The sequence below is a fragment of the Triturus cristatus genome, chromosome 5_1, assembly GCF_964204655.1.
Source record: "Triturus cristatus chromosome 5_1, aTriCri1.1, whole genome shotgun sequence".
NCBI classification, from domain to species: domain Eukaryota; kingdom Metazoa; phylum Chordata; class Amphibia; order Caudata; family Salamandridae; genus Triturus; species Triturus cristatus.
In genome coordinates, this window is record NC_140587.1 from 495,012,057 (window position 1) to 495,032,485 (window position 20,429).

Genomic DNA, 20,429 nt, shown 5'->3' on the forward strand with positions numbered 1-20,429 from the left:
GTGGGTGTCACCAGTGGTGGTTGTGCCCAAACGAGGACAAGACAATAAAGTGCGTTTATGCGTGGACATGCGAGCCCCAAAACCAGCCATCGAGCGGGAGCGGCATCCAGGACCCCATATCAGCGACATGATTACTCACCTAAATGGAGCAAAAGTCTTCTCGAAATTAAACTTGAACAAGGGGTGTCATCAGTTCGAGCTCCACGAGAAGTCTCGATACATTACCACTTTCACTACACAACAAGGGCTTTTCAGATACAAGTGCCTCCATTTTGGAATCTTCTCAGCAGCGGAAATATTTCAAGAGGCGGTGCGGCACGTCATTCAGCACATTCCAAACTCATTCAACTACAGTGACAACATCCTGGTATTCGGCGAAACTAGCAAGGACCACGACAAAGCACTTGATCGGGTATGTCATGCCCTTCTCAATGCCGAAACTCACACTTAACCAAGACAAGTGCGAGTTTCACAAGTCTACTTTAAAATTCTATGGTCACATTTTCTCCAAAGACAGAATGCGACCCGATCCTGAAAAAGTCTTGGCGCTTTCTGACACACCACGCCCCCAAGACGTCAGTGATATACGATCCTTCTTAGGTATGGCTAACTACTGTGCCCACTACATCAAGGACTATGCGACTATCAGCTATCCACTGTGGGAACTCACAAGACAAGGTCAAAGTGTTCACTGGTCAGCCAAGATTGAGCACGCCTAGCATACTTTAACCCTCGGAAAAAGACGGAAATTACAGTCGACGCGAGCCCTGTCGGGCTTGGAGCCATCTTAGCCTAGTATGATGATGAAGGTGAACAGCGTCACATCGTGGCATACGCTAGTTGCAGTCTCACTGACACTGGGAGGGACTACTCGCAGCATGAAAAGGAGAGCCTGGCAGTCGTGTGGGCATGCAAGCATTTCCATATGTTCGTCTATGGGAAGTACTTCACGCTAATCACTGATTATCAGGCCTTAATAACAATATTCAGAAATCCCCGCGCGAAGATGCCACCACGGATCGAAAGGTGGGGGATTTGCCTCCAAGACTACACGTACACCATCATTTACAAACCGGGGAAGGCGGAAAACCCGGCAGACTATATATCGCGACATCCCCAGGTCTCGACACGGACAAGATGCTCGCTGGCAGAAGAATATCTCCACTTCGTCATTGATCAAGCATGACCACCTGCTGCCCATTGAACGCCATCATAGAAGCCACTGCCAAGGATGCCATGCTCCAAAACGTCATGCATCACATCCGCACAAGCTCGTGGAGACACCTGGAGAACACACCGAGTGAGGACACTGTCAATATGCAAGAACTAGTGTTTTTCTGAAATGTCAAAGACGATCTCACGATTAGCGCCAATGGACTGCTGCTAAGAGATAGGAGAATCATCATTCCTCAACAACTGAGACAAGGAACTGTCAATTTAGTGCATGAAGGACACAGAGGCGTGGTGGTAACGAAGAAAGTGTTAAGGGAGCGAGTCTGGTTCCCATCTCTTGACCAAATGGTAGAAGCCACACTCCAAGACTGCCCTCACTGCCAACTAGTAGGGCGTGAAGAACCGCACTCCCCGCTTCAAATGTCTGACCTCCCAGACAGTGTGTGGCAATAAGCGGCTATTGACTTTTTCGGTCCACTGAAGTCCGGAAAATACATCATCATCATCATGGATGAATACTCCAGATTTCCTGTTGAGAAACAAGTCTCATCCACAAGAGCAGCCGCTGTTATACCTGTCATCGACGAAGCGTTTGCTGCATGGGGAATCCCCACAGTAGTGAAAACGGACAATGGACCACCATTCAATGGGCATGAGTTTGCAGAGTTTGCAAGTCACCTGAACTGCAGACACAGAAAGATCACTCCAATGTGGCCTCAAGCCAATGGGATAGTCGAAAGATTCATGGCCACCATAAAGAAAACGATACAACAAGCCGAACTGACCCAACGTGACATCCAACCAGCATTCAATGAAGTATTACGAGCGTACAGGACCATGCCACACAGCACCACTAATAGGTGCCCGGATACTCTGATGCTCGGAAGAACCCCATGCACCAGAATACCAACTGCAGACGTCGTAATGCGGTCCAAATCCCCGACCTCAGATCATGAGACACTAGTGAGTCTCAATAGAACTAAGAAGGCGAAAATGAAAGAGTACGCGGATAATCATCAACACGTCAAGGCATCCGACATTGAAAAAGGAGATTGGGTGTTGGTCAGACAAGAACAAAAGACCAAGGCTGACAGTCGTTACTGTGCCCAACCACTGCAAGTGATGAGGCGGAAAGGAACTATGATTACAGCTGCCTCTGAGACCGAGAGAACAACATGAAATGTGTCACACTTCAAGAAATGCAATACTGCAGTGTACACCCGAACGGAAGAACAAGAAGGGGACACGAATGAATCAAGCCGAGAAGTTGAAAATCAATAGGAATCCCAACCCGTGGAGAATCCAAGCAAGTTGAGAGAGGTGCGCCTCTCTCGTCAACCATGGAGGATTATCAGGAGACCTACCCGACTCATCTGAGAACTCTGAGCAAGTAAACATGGAACACTATAAATAAAAAAGGGGGAGATGTAGTGTCACTGTGCCTGACCTGGCATGTGACGCCAGGGCCAGGCATGGCTGGAAGCGGAAGGAAAGGGGGCGGAGAAGGGAAGAGGCAGATAGGGTCAAAGGTGAAGAGAAATAATAACGAGTTTACCCCGGACTGCTGTCGTCTCCTTCTTTACGTGCACAACACGAAACCCGGCACTATTACAGTGCCCTTCCCCTCACAAACATAATTTGGCATGTTTTTGAAATTTTTTAAAACACACAGCAAAACGATAATAAAAACCCAGCAGCAGTGATAAAAAAAAGATTACGCTCAAAGACCTTAGATATCAGAGGAGAGCTGGTATGCGCACGACACGGCCACGTTTAAATACGCTGGCATGAGGCGGTGAAAAGAAAGTGGCACTCTAGAGTGCTAACTGAATGAGGACAGGGCTGATCAAAGATGGCTGACAGTGTTTCAATCACTCCCGCACTAAGAGCAGCACCAATTCAATACCCCCAACACTATCACTGTGCACTCCACCATACAAACATAATTTGGCAGGTTTTTAACAATCTTTAAAATGCAGCAAAACAATCATAAAAACACTCCAACAGTGACAAAATGTTGTGTGCACAAACGATATGGTGCTGGGCAGGCCCTGAAGGGACAAAAGAAGGGATGGACTGAGTGATGGAGTGCATCTGGCACCCAGAGAAAGGGCAGCTTGAGCCCTAAGAGGAAACTGCCAGGGTTAAGGAGTGCGTGCAACTAGAGGGTCTGGGTCAATGAGTGGCTGCAACCGTGGGAGACAAACAGGGTGCACGAAAAGATCATAAGTAGCAGATGGTGAAGATAGCGCAGGACTTGAGAGAAGAGGCATCTGGGTTCACTAAGGGGGAGGACTGTGAGACGTAATGAGTGAGGACTTTATTGCACAACAGTTCACCTTGACGGTGCTGTGCTGCTGAAAAGAATTGACAAAAAAAGGAAAGGCAGACCTGTCATCCTACAAAGGCAGAAAAGCTGCTTACAGACACAGGTGTAAGAAGCTTGGAGATAAAGTGAGAGGGGCATAGAGTTCCAATATTTGGTGGTATTTTAGAAAAATAGTTGCCACATAATCTGAACCCATGGATCCATATCGTAGCAGTAATGCAGAAGTAGTGGAAGAACTTAATAGCAGAGATGAGCCGCACAATTTGAGCCTGGTTTGTAAAACCACCAGGCCCAGTGACACTGATGTAATGACAGGGCGGGCAGTGAGACTGAAGCTAAGGGCGTTTCCTGAAGTGTTCTGAAATGTGGCTTTCTGATTTTGACCAGGAAAGTTGAGTTCTGAATAATTTGGAGCCGTGCCACCAGAAAAACGGCCAGGCAGGACGAGTTGCTCTGAAACATGGTAACACTGGTAAAGGGATCACGGAGAAAGGATTCCTTGTGGTACAAAAGAGGGGCAAGGAGTGGTTAAGGGTTTGGGTAATAAGAGGGAAGGTGAATATGGGTACGAGGAACCCAAGGGAAGCAATGGGCACCTTGTCATATGGAGAAAGAGCTACTAGGGTCCGGGAGGAGACACTGAGATGTGGTTAAAAGGAACGGCAAGGGCATGGAGAAGTATAGAGACTGTTGAGCACCAGGCGTGATGAGCTTGAGGGCATTAAGCGCAAAGTCGGGGAAGGAACGGGGGCTTTGTGGGGTGCGGAGACAGAGACACAGGGGCCGCCAGGGAAATGCAAGTGGAATTAAAGGCCAGTCCGGTCCTGCACTTGGTACCTACCAGATATTTGTACCGGGCTCAAATTGTTGAGATTAAGAAGATGAAAAGATGAAGGTTTCAGCATACAAGCTTTGTGGGGTGCAGAGACAAAGACACAAGGGGCAGTCAAGCAAATGCCCAGTGGAATTCAAGGCCTGTCTAAATATGTACGAGTAGATACACACATTAGTTTCAAAGAATCCTGCACGATGTGTACAGAAAGTATATCATTCTAAGCATGATATAGTCCATCAGCATCGAAGATAGCTAGAGTCTCTTCTCAGGCTATATTTTGGCTCCCGGTCCTATCAAACCCAGGAGTGATTTGCGAACAGGCTTGGACAAGTCTACTTCCATCAGTACACATGCTACTGAGACTGTTGAATGGTGGTTCATTTGTCATAACTTTACTTACATCCGGCATTATGAGTGCACATCATGTAAGCGTCTATCATATTTCTATACATAGTGACACACCCTCTCCAAGCAGGAACATGCAACCTAGCATTGAGTCTATGATCCTGATCCCTAGTCTGCCCATATGGCAGCTTTCATTTTGTGTTTAAATACATTTCTCCTCTGTAGGGCAGAAGGGAGGGGGAGTACTAGGAGCTTGTTATGGAGGTCCAGAGCCCGTTCTCCAGGCAGCCAGTTACCTCACTTGCATGCATCATACGGCATCTCTAAAAAAGATCTCTGCCAAAGTGACCCTTTGGGGGAACCCGTAGGGCATTGCAGCCCCGGCCCGACGAGGAGCAACGCACAATGATGAAGCATAACATGCCTTTGGGGATGTGTGAGGGCAACATGAGACAGCCCTGTTGACTTTTCTCATGATATAGGTCTAATACCTGTTAGATACACTTTTTTTCTTTTCCTCAGGAACAGAAGCTTTCATTTTTCTGCTATTAGTCAACTCTTGCAAATTAAAGTGTAGTAACCGCAGACGCTGTTCGTCCAGGCGATAGAACCATTTTCAAAGAACACAGCTCAAATCAGTCCTGGCACTGTACGAGGAATTAAGATACTGGAAGAGTCCAATTGAAAAGAAGTAGAATACTAATCGCAGATGTTAATTTCTCATGCCCCTTTTACTTCCTTCCTTCTTTTCTTCCATATGACACATCTTTCATGATTTTGTGGTGTGGTTGTTCTAGTAATACATCGCCTCTTTTAGCTGTATCCTAATTTCTGAACTGTATCTACATTACTGAGTGTTTCCATGAGCTTCAACGGGAACATCATATTCACCTAGTTTCCTTTACACACCCATAATATGGAGACGTAACTCAGGGCCAGCTTTTGGCATGAGCAGGCTGGGCACAGGCCCAGGGCGCCAATATTCAGAGGGGCGCACGGAGCTGTCTGTATTAAAGTCCTGCAGACAGCAGCGACCCTCTTGACACCAATGATGCAGACTAAACTGCTTTTAATCGTTTTTTCCTTGCCTCAGGTGCTGTTGTACACCCCATCAACCCCCTTTCCTACTCACCCTATCTCCCTCTCACAGCCCCCCACCCACCCGCCGACACACCCTACCCCACCATTCGCACCACCAACAACTTGGCACTAGCGTGAGCAAGGTACCACTCTGAGCGAATTGGAATATTTGGGGAAGGTGCACTGAAGTTTGTGCTCAGAGGCCAGATACTGCTCTGGTGAGTGACTGAACCGTGAATACAAAATGGGCCCCAAGTTGCCTCGTTTTTTTCATGACCTGTAACCAGGGCACCTAATTTCATTCCGCCCAGGGCGCTATCTGGGCGAGGGCCCGCTCTGACATAACTGTGGATTCTTTTCGTCACATGTCGGGCTTTACTGGTACAAAGTAGAAGCCTTTAATATGTATTAATAACAGTCTGTGCGGCCCTTCAGCCTCTCTTTCAGGCATATGGATATGAGACAGACAGCCTGGAGAAAGATAGTCATTTTCGCTTTCAGCAGGTGGCCTTTTCTTGTTTGGACTCTTGTTTCCAAGAGTTAGTTGACCTCTCCATCCGATCCGAAAACGGAAAAAATATTATGGGCATGACATGTTCTGGTGATATCTGTGAGAACAATACAGGTTTAGTTTACCTTAAAGTCTTTGGCCCGGTAGGCAAGACCGCCTACAATTTATCTGCTAATTCATAATACATTTTTTACTATATTTTTTTGAGTACTATTCAAAGGATTGCACATAGATGTGCTATTAAAATTGGTTCATTACGATTCAGGCAGGTTGGTTGGATTGGTTTCAGAAACTTGAATCATTTTGAGCTGGGTCTTTTATGAACACACATGAGTTGGGTAATGAAAACTAACAAAGTGGCAGTAATGTCAATGAGCAGTGGAATCACGAGAGACATTTAGAAATGGACCTAGGGGGCAGTAGCGTCAACAAGGAGACGTGTGAGGATTACTTGTAATACCTGGGTAGAGACTGAATGGAAACCAGAGAGCAAAGATGGGTTGATTTGAAAATAAACCATAGGAGGCAAATACTGAATTAATAGATGAGAGGAGGACAGGCAAGTGAGGGCATACGTCTATGGCAGCTGGGAGAGAGGTTAGACAGCAGATTCCTGGAGCATGAGTAAGAGTTAGTCAGAGAAACTGTGAGAGTAATTATAAAAGTTCAGTAAACCTTTCACATCTAAAGAAAGCGATCAAAGGGACAAATATGGGTATGTTTAAAATAATTGAAGGATCTCTTTTATCCAACACTGTGTGTTAAATATTTGGCAACCACTGTGGAGGTTGTGTATGCAGTGACATTTATCGGTCCACAACAACCTGGTCTGAAACCTCTAAACCAATTTCACAATCCAACAAACTGATGGTATTGGTGTATGATTTGTTTCCGCCCTTGTTACTTTGACTTAGTTGTAGTATTGCTACCACAAACCAGTCGAATCCTTTGAAGAATCTCACACTATTACAGTGGCAGCTGGTAAGTTTAGGAGGGAGGGGGTGGATGGAACATACAGGCACAGGCACACATACACACTCACACACGCGTGCACCCACACACACACACACACATAGATTCACAACACTCATTACCAAACATTCACACATTTGTGCATGCATGCACCAAACCTTAATTAAAAAACAAAATAACACACACACACACTTACCTGCAGCTCTGCCTCGGAGGTCCCAGGAGCCTTGGGGGACGTCTGCCTTCCCTCATTGGCTGACCTAAGATGAGCAAATTCTGGGAAGGCAGCAGTCCCAACGTCATCACAGAGTAGGATGGGGTCAGTGAGACTGCTGACCCCACCCCACTCTGTGATGAAGTGTCACTGATTGACACTCGACCCTGGGCACTTCAGGGCTTAAAACTGAAGCGCCCAGGTGCCAGGCAATCAGTGACGCTACCCCTCATCACTGAGGAGAGGGACTCAAGGATCTTTGGTGAGATGAGGAGGTCACACCCACAGGAGCTGTGACTTTCTCAGCCCAGCAAAGTTCAGCTCAGACAGCCAGGTGCCTGAACGCATTTAGCGCATGTCTGGCTTCTGGCTGCCTGACCAGAAAATGAACATGTCAGTCAGCCTGACCTTTGTTCAGCCTCGTAGACACTGTTCGTGAGGGGCAAAAGGTGGGAGGGTGTGTCCACTCAGCACCGCGACTGCACTATTACTAGCAGTAATAATGATGCAGAAAATGTGCTCAGCATGTTTCCATTGGGCATGTAGTATTTGGACTATACTGCTTTTTACACACAAATACATACAAAACACAATCTGTTTCTGCATTGATATGTAAAACAAAAAAAATAATTAGAGTGTCTCTCTGTGCTGTCAGTCACAACTTTCGGAATTACAGTCGTGCCTATTAAAAGCAATGAGTTTAAAAAAACACTTGCTTGTCTTATTGAAGCTTGAAGCGTGGCCATTGTGAATTCGTGTTAGAACTTCAATGCTACTGTGTTTATGTGTAATGTGTTCATGCTATTGCAATGCTTTATTGTAGGCATCAAGCAAGAGGGAGCATTTATCTGTTCAATAAATGTGGAAGTATAGTCGTCGCAACATCATGTTTTCACGCACCAAAAAGGAGTACTGAAAGCATAAATAAAATAACAACAATGTACACATGGATCAATATAGACAGAAATGTGAACAAATACATACTGGTAAACTAAGCATCCCAATCATAGTTCATTAGTGGTGAGAGGGAGTGCAGGTACACAGTGTTCATGGTAAATTATTGCATTATCAAATAAAGGTAAGACAAGCCATGGACAATTTAGGTAAATTTAGAAAGGCAGGAATGGTGGGCTACCAAGGACGACAGTGGGCTTAAAACAAGGATCTTGTGAGTTAGCATTATGGCTGAGCTGTATAGCATGCATAGCACATAAGCGGGCGCACCGGGTTTCGTATGCTATTTATTACCATTGTTGAGTGTTGGAAAGGGACATGGTCCATGAGAGGCAACGCCAGAGTAGGACACGATGTCTCTTCACTATCTCAACAAATATAGCAAATAGATTCATCAGCGAAAGACGGTCTTGAGCGGGCCATAATACCCCTCTCAAAAATGTTATAAATGCCATATTGGTCTTTGCGTATCTAAATATATGGTTTATGACCTACTGTTCATCCACGAGCATTAGTAATACCCAGAGCTATTTAAGCAGGCAGCACAATCTTCATTCATAGACCCACAGTGTGAAGAGACGTTGATCAAGAGAAGACTTCTGGTCCTGAAGACCCAGAGAAAACAACCCTGCTATGGTAGAATACGGAATTTAACATTTCACTTTACTAATAAAGGTCTAAATCTACATTTGTTACTACAATTTTTTCAAATAACATGCTTTCTTATGCTACACTTATTTTCACTGGGTTTGGGATAAACCACTTTCCTTTCAGTTTGTGTTCTAAAAGTTCCTTTTTATTTCAAGGAATTTGAGCTAGATCGACGTCTGCACGTATGTGTTGACTTCATTCAATCTAGCTGAGTTTGGGTCTTTTATGGTTTATGACATCATTTCGTTGTGTTAATTCATCAATGAATCACGCTATCTGTTAGCAGAATGTACTTTTGGCACCTACCTATACAGAGCAGAAAGGGGCCGCTTTGTTCCCAGTTTTGGTCTATATGGCTTTGGCTCTCCCGCCATGTTGATATCTGCAAAAATAAGTTGGCATGCGTTAGTGACACACGGTACATGAAGACGGTGCATGAAGACGATACATGAAGAGAAAAAGAAAGCAGCCAATGATGAGCGGGAATATTTTTCTACCACTTGTAGTGAAAAGTGTATAAACATGGACATCCATGCAAAGACTACTCCCAGTGCATGTATTTCAGTAATTGGATAGCAGTCCATTGTCAATTAGGGAGCCGGCTCCAGTTCCACATGTTTGGCATCTCAGTTCTATCATTTGCATCAGTTAAGGATGTTTTCATCGGTCAAAAGTAGTAATTCAAAGATGCCTTAAATAGTCCCTAGCAAGTTGAAGAAATGTGTGGGGAAAAAAAAACAGAGAAAATTCAAAACTACCAAACTTACCAACACTGCATCGACTGAGTACAAGACTCGGTACACGTATTTTTAATATTGAGATAAAACCCTCTAAAGTACAAGCAATCACAGAGTCAATAGGTATCAACAATGAAACCTTTTGGCTTTATCAATGCTTGTGATTTTGCCTTGATGGCTGTCATGTGAGTGCTCGTATGTGCTGAGGCCATCTCAGAATACATTTTCTTTTGTTTGAAGATAACCATTCAAAAATGGCCACCATGCAGGCGTGGGCACGTGAAGCAGCAATTGTGATTTTTTTCTTATACTTTAAAAAAATTCATTCATCGATGTCTGCTGTAAGTGTGCATGCCACTTGCCATCTTTGACTGAATTTTCTTTTGTTTGACGAAACCCCCATATATAGTTGACTGCCTTGCAAGCATGTACATGTGCAGTGGCCATCTTTAAATAGGTTTCCTTAGACTGTAAGATAACTAATTTAACAAGCATTGGCATAGCCAATAGGTCTCGCCTTTGGGACCTTATAAGTAAAAAAAAAACTGAAGTATAAGACTTGTGGGAGAGTAGGTGGATGATGTGTGATGATAGTAGGGCTGGGGTGTGGAAAGCACCGATATATGCAAGATAAAATAAAGCATGTCAAATGTAAGCAGGAACAACATGGCTACCTTAACTTACTGGAACCTGGTCATAATACAATGAATGATGACATGCAAAGTGAGTGGTGGTGGAGGGAGGGCAATCCACGGGGAAATAGGGCATTCCCTGTTTATATGTGTGTTGTTAAAAGGCGCATTCCTTGAAATAAGAGGAGGGGGGAGGAGGAGGCAGCTGAGGAGAGAAGTGAGTGGCAGCTGAGCGTGGGGGCTGCTGGAGTGTCATTAAAAGGTGTGCAGCCTTAAAATAATGTGAAGCAAACCTATTTTAGTCTCTGTCAAGGAATAAAACACTGCTCCCATTGTGTGGTTCAAAGTTTCCACTCACCACCAGTCTGAAGGGGGGAGAACATGTCCCAAATGTTGTGGGCCGGCAGTGCAAGAATCCAACACCGATACACGTAAAGAGAAAGCACTGTGTGCCACGCTGATCTGCATAACCAAATTAATGCGGGCGGCCTCCATATTCATGGACGGATGACGTAAGAGGTGTGGCGATAATGAGCCCAGCACTGCAGCGTGTCTGGAGCCCTCGGGGACTGCGCGGACTGTTACTAAAAACAAGATTAAGTAAAGCATGTGAAATGTAAGCAGGAACAACATGGTTACCTTAACGCACTGGAAGTTAGCCATATTACAATGAATGATGACAGACTGGTGGTGGAGGGAGGGCACCCCATGGGGAGATACAGCGTCCGTTGCAGCCCGTTTCGCTTTTGCAAGCGTTTTTAATTGTTTATGTCCTTTTTCTCCTTTTGGAGGGACGGGGGGATAAGCAGAGAACCCTGTGCCCCCAAGTCTCATGTTCCTATTTTTTAACCGCTTGCATCTGCCGCAAAGTGAAATCCTGCGGTGCGGCGCAGACACGGAATTAATATCGCTGATACAGTGTAAATCTGTATCTTGATCAAATATCTACAAAAAATGGGACAAATCAGACCAACGAGCTATTACTAAGAGAAAACAGAAACAAGCTGCTTGTCCTACTCATTAGTAGGGCGGATGCAAATGTCCGTGCGGGGCTACGGTCGCCGAGTTTGTTTACCTCTGGTTGTGAGATCGAGTCCGGAAGCGTCTTGCGTCTTTGCACGTGCCCCAGAGCTGGTGTAAATAGAAACAAGGTGAACGGGCACGCGCTGTGCTCACATCGGGAGCTCAGTCACTGGCTGCTGCTTCAACAGACGTCAGTCTACATCATTAATGTGACTTGATAGCCGGGGATGGAAAGGGACACTGAATGACCTGAACAGTCGGCAGAAAAATTAACCGCAACAACCGCAAAAGTATAAAATAACAGGAATGTAGGTTTCACGGCAATCACTTATCTTACGTTAAAGTATAGAATAGATATGGGCATATCAAAAGCAAAATTAAAACAAGACCGGGAGCGAGCAGCAGCCGCAGCAGAAGTGTCATTTGATACGGCATGGCCTGATGGAGTGGGAGGGGAGGAGTGCAGTCCTAGGGAGCTCGGGAGCGAACAGCAGCCAGCTGCTCAAGGAATGTGAGGTATGCGGCTGGCACCCGGCCGCGCTGCTGCTCGCTCCCGAGCACCCTAGGCCAGTCGACAGAGAAGGCGGGACATGCACCCACCTTGGGCCAATTGCGTGCTGTCTTTCTTAGAAAAACGCATGCAAAGGCCAATAGCGGGAGATTTTTAAAAAAGAACACGCATGAGTGTGTGTTTTATAGTTTAAAGCCCTTACTAAAGCCTCGCAGAGCAGCGCATGCACGCTGGCACAGGCGAGACCTAAAAATGGCAGCTGCACATGCGTCCCCATTCACGGTGAAGAATTGTATTGGTTTTCTTTAAACAAAAGAAAATTCATTCAAAAATGTCAACCATACATTTGCACATTTTTGGGGGGGGCATGGGGGGAGTTTTATATAGCGCAAAGTTGACCCAAATGTATCAGAGGGCCAGATGTATGACCATTTTTGCATGCGCAAACGGGTTTGTGAACCCGTTTGCGCATGCAAAGGCTGCATGGGGAATGTACATACCCTATTTTGCCAGTTGCAATTTTTTGCGACTTGCAAAATAGGGTTTTGTGACTCGCTATTAGGAAGGGGCGTTCCCTTCCTAATAGCATGTGCATCCCTATGTAAGAATGTTTTGCGTCCGCAATTGCGGGCGCAAAACAGTTGTAAATTACTACCGTCTTCAAGAGGATGATAATGCACTCACTAAAGGGAAGGGGTCCGCAGGGGACCCTTTCCCCTTTGCAAATGCAGGGGAAAATATTTTTTAAGGTCAGGCAGTGGTCCCAGGGATCACTGTCATATATTATCGACTACCAAAATATAGACCTACAAAAATATCGATGCCAAAATATCGACTACAAAAATATCGACTTCCTATCTACAAACAGGTAAGTACAAAAATATCGAGTCTAAAATATCGTTGTAAAAAATATAGTCAGTCAAAATATCGAATTTTTTAAAATGTATTAAAAGTAATGTAAACGTAATTAAATAATATAATTAACTAAAACATATTTAAAAATACTTAAATAACCTTAAAAATAATAAATAATTAATGTAACTTGAAAAAAATAAACCTGCATTTTTATTTTTAAATAGATATATATAAACGTAATATTAATACAAAATAATCAATATTTTTACCGTAGGATAGCGGCTGGGTAAAATGTACCATTACCACTCCAGTGAGTGCAACAGTAGGGAAAGCGTCAGATAGCGTAGGGGTAAAAATTACTATTCCCATTCCAAAGAGTGCAACAGTCGGGGAAAGCGTTGGATAGCGGGAGGGTAAAATTTACTATTCCCACTCCAGTGAGTGCAACAATAGGGAAAGCATCAGATAGCGTAGGGGTAAAAATTACTATACCCACTCCAAAGAGTGCAACAGTAGGGAAACCGTTGGATAGCGGGAGGGTAAAATTTACTATTCCCACTCGAGTGAGTGCAACAGTAGGGAAAACGTTGGATAGCGTAGGGGTAAAATGTATCATTCCCACTCCAAAGAGTGCAACAGCAGGGAAAACGTTGGATAGCGGGAGGGTAAAATTTACTATTCCCACTCCAGTGAGTGCAACAATAGGGAAAGCGTTGGATAGCGTAGGGGTAAAAATTACTATTCCCACTCCAAAGAGTGCAACAGTAGGGAAAACTTTGGATAGCAAGAGGGTAAAATGTACTATTCCCACTCCAGTGAGTGCAACAATAGGGAATGCGTTGGATAGCGTATGGGTAAAAATTACTATTCCCACTCCAAAGAGTGCAACAGTAGGGAAAGCGTTGGATAGCGGGAGGGTAAAATTTACTATTCCCACTCCAGTGAGTGCATCAATAGGGAAAGCGTTGGATAGCGTAGGGGTAAAAATTACTATTCCCACTCCAAAGAGTGCAGTAGTAGGGAAAATAATAATTTAATATGGTTATTAAAATAATTTATTATTAATACCAATACAAAAATTATTAAAATTAATTACCAATCACAAAATATTTAATAATCAAATAATTATAAATACCAATAAATATTGTTTATTAACAATTAATTTTCAATACTACAAATGATTAAATACAAATAATACCAATAATTAATTAATAGTAAATTGATTATCAATATAAAAAATTAATTTAAATAATTAATTATTTAAAATTAAATTACTTCTCACCATAATCCCCTATAAATCCACAACCCACTACAAATAATAAATTAAAACAATTAACATAATTATCAATTAAACAATTAATAAAAATTAATTACCAATAATACAAATGAATTACCAATTAATAATTAATCAACAACCAATTACCAAATACAAATGAATTACCAATTAATAATTAATCAACAACCAATTAATTTTAAATACCAAAAATTGATAAATAATCAAAAATGCAAATTAATAATTAATTAACAGTAAATTAATTATCTATACCAATAAATAAAAATAAATATTTACTTTATTATTATTAAATTACTTCCCACCCTATTCCCCTATAAACCCACAACCCGCTACGGAATTAAATTACGCAAAAATTTAATAACATAAAATTCATTACTTTCAAAAAATTAAACATACATTACAAAAAATAATATACACTTTTAACACATATAATAACATCCAAACCACTTTAAAAAATCGATATTAATAAATATTCGATATTTTTTCATGCCTATATTATAACATTCGATATTACTTACCTGCAATTCGATATTTTTAACGACTATATTATGTCCATTCGATATTGTGTCCATTCTATATTTTAGACTCGATATTATGTCCATTCGATATTTTTTTTCCGATATTATGTCTAGTTACCGGTCCCAGCCTGCCCTTAAAAAATTAAACGAAAATGTTTGAATTTTTTTTTTTTTTTTTTAAGTGCATCCCATTTTCCTTTAAGGGAAATGGGCTGCATTGAAATAAAACTGCTTTATTTAAAAGCAGTCCCAGACATGGTGGTCTGCTGGGCCAAGCAGGCCACCATACATGGGAGGGTCTGCCATTTCCAATGGGGTCGCAAATTGCGAGAGGCTCATTAATATTCATGAGCCGCTCAATTTGCGTCCCCATTGGGAATCGCTAACAGTGTGAAATACACTGTTGTACATTGGAAATAGCGCCTCTAAAATTGCGAGTCGCATAAAACTCGCAATTTGTGAGGCGCTATTTCCAGTCGTAAATCTGGCCCAGAGTGCTTTACATGAGTACCAGTTGCATTACAGACAGACGTATTCATTTTTGTTTGGCACGGTGAGATTAAGTGATTTGCCCATATTCACAGCATGTTGAGAGTACCTGCCAAGACTCGAACCAGGTTCCCCTGCTTCGTGGTCAACCGCTCTAGCCGTTTGGCCATATATCATACAGACCCGATTCAGGCAGGAGCCTCACAAGTTTTGAAGCTAAATAGCTTTACCCTAGCCTTCTCCCACATAAAATTGTCTACGCTTCATTATAAATCAATTGGGAAAATATATTCCAACAGTTTATTTTTCAAAACCTCCTACTTTCTTGTTCTCAAATGTTGCCATGTATGACATGTGCATGAATGAGTGGCCATCATGATGTGGTTTAATACCATTTTAAGATGGCTGCCTATTGATACAGAGGTGGGAGTCACTCAGAGTCGAATGGGGCTCGTGGGGAGAATGGGTGCTAGCAGGAGATACATTTTCAAAAGAGAGGGGGTGGGAAGTTTGAGGAGGGAGTGGGGAAAGCAGGCAGTGGCGGTATAAATATTTCCTCACATACAGTGCTTAATTCGTAAAATATTAAGTGCCAAGGCTCTGACCAGGAGGCCACTGCAGCTTGCATCGCCCATGTCATCACTACCAAAACAACTACTAACCATCTCTCTCGCATGTAAATGCGACAGTTCAGATTATTCCAGGTCCCCAAAGCTAAAGGAATGTCTGGGGAGGCAGGTATTGGCATTTTTTTTAATGTATTTTGTTACCCTAAACAGCTGTTATACTTCTCCTCTCTAAATACATGAGCAGCGCCACCTTGTGGCAGACTGCCCTAAGTGTTGAAACCAATTAAGTGCCGGTGCTCAGCACCGGAAAGCTCCGGCTCAAATTAAGCACTGTGATTGCAACGCAAAGACTGATGTCAGTAGTGGAAGGATAAATTCAATCCAATCAAAACACTGTGAGGGTGAAATTCACAAGCGTGATAAATTAAAAAAATATGGAGGAAGGTCATCAGAGCAGAAGCAAGGAAATGAGACAAACAAGACAGCCAAACTATCATAAGCAAGGGCCGATCAAAGCCTACTCTATGCACTGAATTGAAACAGGCCAGTAACGCAGTTTTGAGGGAGGGGATGGTTTGTAAATCACATTAAGAATAACACTGTGGCTACACAGTTGTTATAATTTCTGAAACCGACTTTCCAGGTTCTGTATTTGCATATAGGATATTTAGAACTAGATCTTTAAAGACAAATATCTTGTAAAGACTTGTGGATATGGCCAGGATTCTGTTCAACATCACACGTGAAGTGAATGTCTGTCTGCTTTACAGCACGGCCACACGCATCAATGCATGCTGGCATTTCTTTTATGATTTTGGAAACTCTACATAAGCCAATGTTAATATTCTTTAGGTTAATACATAAACAGATCTTGTCACACAATGATATGAACGCTGACATCAGACGCTTGAAAATGGATGCCGTGTATTGTCTGAAAGAAACTACACCATCGTAAAATACCGTTGTTTCTCCTTAATGCTAAAACCAGTTTCCTTGTTGAAGAACTTGAGCAGCAATTTGACATAACCCCCCTCTCCCCCCCGCCCCCCCTCATCCCTCCCCACCCCACACCGCTTCCACCGCCTATGGGCAGATGAACAGTGTTGCTTCCTCTTATATTTTTAGCTAATCACAGCCTTCCATGTTATAATCATTTATTAATTAGGTGCTTCTGCACAATTAAAATAATTCAATCATCTCTACGTCCTATCTGGTTTTACAACAACATTATGTTTGCACCTCCGCTGAAGCAGTCCATTCTGCCTAGTTTTGTTGTGCACTAAAAGATCTGCGTTTACTATTCTGTGTTTGCTTCAAATGTAACAAAAGGCACTTACTTACATAAATAAAAACTCTTTTCTCTGATTTGTCCTTTTCCAAGAAGCAACAAGAAAATTAATTCAATTTTAGAGTATCGGTCTACTCGTCTAGAAATTTAGTATAATAAATGTTGACATAAAGTTACGCTTCTCCCTTTGTAAATCAATGTTTGATATAATGTCACTAATGAGACTTTTTGTTGTCCTTTTAGATACAAAAAGTGAAACGGACACCATAGCACTGGTATTATTAATTTGACCATGGTATGCTTGAATATCATCATATTTGAAGCAATTAATCTCTAATGAATTTATCTACATAGAGGAAGGAATAATTCGCTATGTGCCTTTATTGAAATAAATTTAATTTCCGAGACTTATTCTTAATGCATATCCAATTTAAATTTTAAATACTTTAACATTTGGGCAATTGAATATATTTCTGTGATTTTTCTGTGCCGCGCAATGCAATCCTGAACATCAAAAAATCACATATAAAGCGTGTAATACGTATTTAAATGTGGAATTCCATCAGCATGGACCATGACCCCGTATAAGATAGCTTTCAGCACTTTATACAACTAATTTAAATATCAAAACTATCACAACCTAAGAAATGATTAACTATATATTTGCAAGTGAACCAAAAATAGGTAATAAAGCAATACTTAAAAAATTAAATACATCCAGAAAAGCATTCCACATAGAAAACAGAATATATTTTAAAATGGCAAATTTTATTTCTGTGCTCATTTTACGAGTTTTGAAGGAAAAACTAATTGAAAAATGGATAGAAGCGTCTCTCGTTAATAACTGTGCAAAGTTGAAGGGAGAAGACACATCATTGTCAAAGCCAACAGGCACGGCTTACGCTAACAGTTATTGCCCACAGCAGCCTCCACGGTTCTCACTTAGGTGGAATTACTGAACAGGTGTGTGTGCTCTTGGTGCGATGCAGGGGGACAAGGGTCGGAAGTATTGTACTGCACCTCACAGAGGGCCGCTGCGTGCACCATAGCTTGCAGATGACCTGTCTAATAGAGATCTTGCAGAGGAGTTGAAAATCCAGTAGGAAATCCTGTCAACCTCCCCCAGAGCGAAAGTAAACCATGATTGGTCTGCAGCAAGGAGCTTCAAAACAGACGTGTGCCAAAGAAGCAGCCTTGAGTTAAAACATTAAAACAAAAACAGAAATGAATAAGAAATACTCAGAACCTGGAGCACTGCCCGAGAAGCTGTCAATCACCAGGACAAATAAATGATCAGCCAAGTGGCAGGATCAAAGGAAGTCTATGCTGGATGACCAGGGTGGTCGGCCTGCTGATGGACTTGGGCTTCCTTCTCCTTCTACGGGCCCCGCAGCACCTTTATGACTTGCGACTCGTCCTCAGAGCTCTCACCAGAAGTGCATTGCTTCAGGGAAAAGACTAACATCATAGCTGTCACAAGCCAACACCAGAAATGTCATTCCCAGGAGAACTTCTTTTCAGGTGTTGAAGCCAATGTAATTATCCGTGGAAGGTTGTGGCTAGTCCAAAAGCATGAGAGGACAACCCAGAAAGCCAAAGACTGGAAAGTACCTGCCAAAACACACCAGAGGCTGAGTTGTGCTGACATAATGCTAAATGTAACAGACACTGGTAAAGCCAACTGGCCTCGCCTTTTGGCCAAAGTGGCTTTGCAAATGCTGTCTGCTGAGACTTTGCAGCATCAGCAAAAACGTTTTTTTTGCATATGCTGTCAGCATCGGCCAAAAGAAAGAAAGAAACATAAAAAGACATGATGTTGTGCCCACTACTGACGGTCGTGTAATTTCTTAGGCTTGTGCATGCATGATGATGTATGCGTGCAAATGCGCCACAACACATGTACATGCCTATGAAATGATGCAGGTAGCGTTTTTTTTTTTTACTTATTTATCCAAGGTTGCAGATGTCACTTTGATAGGTAAATCAAAAAATTTAATTTTGACTTGCACTAAAGCAATTTTTGTAAGGTCGAGCAGCCTGGCTGCAAATGGAAAATGCCAAGCCTTCCAAGCACATTAAAGTAAAAAAAATAAAAAAGGACTTCAGGGGTGAGGGGGAGGGTGGGAAGAGCCAACAGGAAGTGGGGAGGGGGAAAGGGAGCAACAGTGTGTGTGTGGGGGGGGGGGGTTAACTGGACCCTTGGGAGGAATACAAAATCTTAAAGAGAAAAGCCATGGAGAGGGTGGGAAAAACAATGATCGAACTTGGAGCACAGGCAGGATGCGGGTGCTTGAGGAAGAGGAAGCAGCACACACGAGAGAGAAGCTAGAAAACATGTCCATTTGTTAGGAAGTGCTGAAAAAAAAAGAAAAATATTGTCCCTGAAATGTGAGTAGTGAAAGAATTCAAGTCATCCAATAAAAACAATGGGAAAAAGGCTATTGTCATTGGGAGAACAAACACAGGAAGACAAGCACTCAAAATAGGAAGCAAATGAGAGTGACAATAAAGTCAACTAATTGGCAGGCTAAGCCATTGTAAGTTTTGATAAGGTCCACTACAGGCTTTCACATTCGGACAGGAAAAAGCTGTCTCGTAGGTAAGACCTGAAAAGGGGAGCACTCTAGAAAGAGATGAGTTCTGATTGGACCACATCCTTTGAAATAAATATCAAGCTGATATGTGATTGCTGGGCAACCCTGGTAATAAAGTTGGGCAGTAGGTACAGTATACCTCCGGAGACCTGTAGGTCCCAAGTTCAATTCAAGTAAAGGACAAAAACACAATGCATCATTCATGATGATTGTACTAACATATTGCTGAAATATCCGGTTCTCATATAAAAACAGTTGTTAGTCGAGTCCCTTTCTCTGTTCTAAGGTAGCAGCAAGCTCCATTATCCCACCTTTGCTACTGCAGTCAACAGGTCTGAAAGTAACATGTAGCCCCATTACACAAATCACTGGTGCACTTTATGGACCCAAGAAAGATAAGGATCTAATTTAGAGGTGCCTGCAGATTACTCACAGATATCTTTAATTGAGTCATCAGGCACACCATCCTGGCATACAGATCTACTTGAGATTAATCCAAAAATGATACAAACAAGGCATTCTTTGAGATTTTATTGAAAGAATCTCTGTAAGGCGGAACCAGCCATTGCTTATTCAACTGTAGCAAGGTTGTCCCACAGAAGGGGGAGTATGAGAATGTCTTGAGCAATCTGTGCTGCAAGAGTAGGACATTTCTCATAAGATGAAGGCAAATATCTGCAAAGATCATAGTTAAAGAATTGTCTGATTTTCTTTCCAACATCATGTCAGTTTTCCAAGTGGGACAGTTTTTAATGTGACACAGGAGTCCTAAATATTAGCTGATGTGCAATTTGTATATTGATTCATGTGTGAGATTGAGAAGTATGTTGTTTTGCCGCTTCCATTTGTTGTCTT

General features: G+C 42.5%; 1 protein-coding gene across 7 annotated transcripts in view; it reads right to left on the minus strand.

Moving 5' to 3' along the window:
- RALYL (RALY RNA binding protein like) overlaps positions 1-20,429 on the minus strand; it is a 1,712,955-nt gene that overhangs the window by 358,274 nt on the left and 1,334,252 nt on the right. For all 7 annotated transcript variants that reach the window (XM_085605346.1, XM_085605349.1, XM_085605348.1 and 4 more), the window contains one exon: positions 9,371-9,446. In XM_085605346.1, coding sequence (XP_085461472.1) covers positions 9,371-9,446 — 76 coding nt within the window. The remainder of the gene's footprint in view (positions 1-9,370; positions 9,447-20,429) is intronic.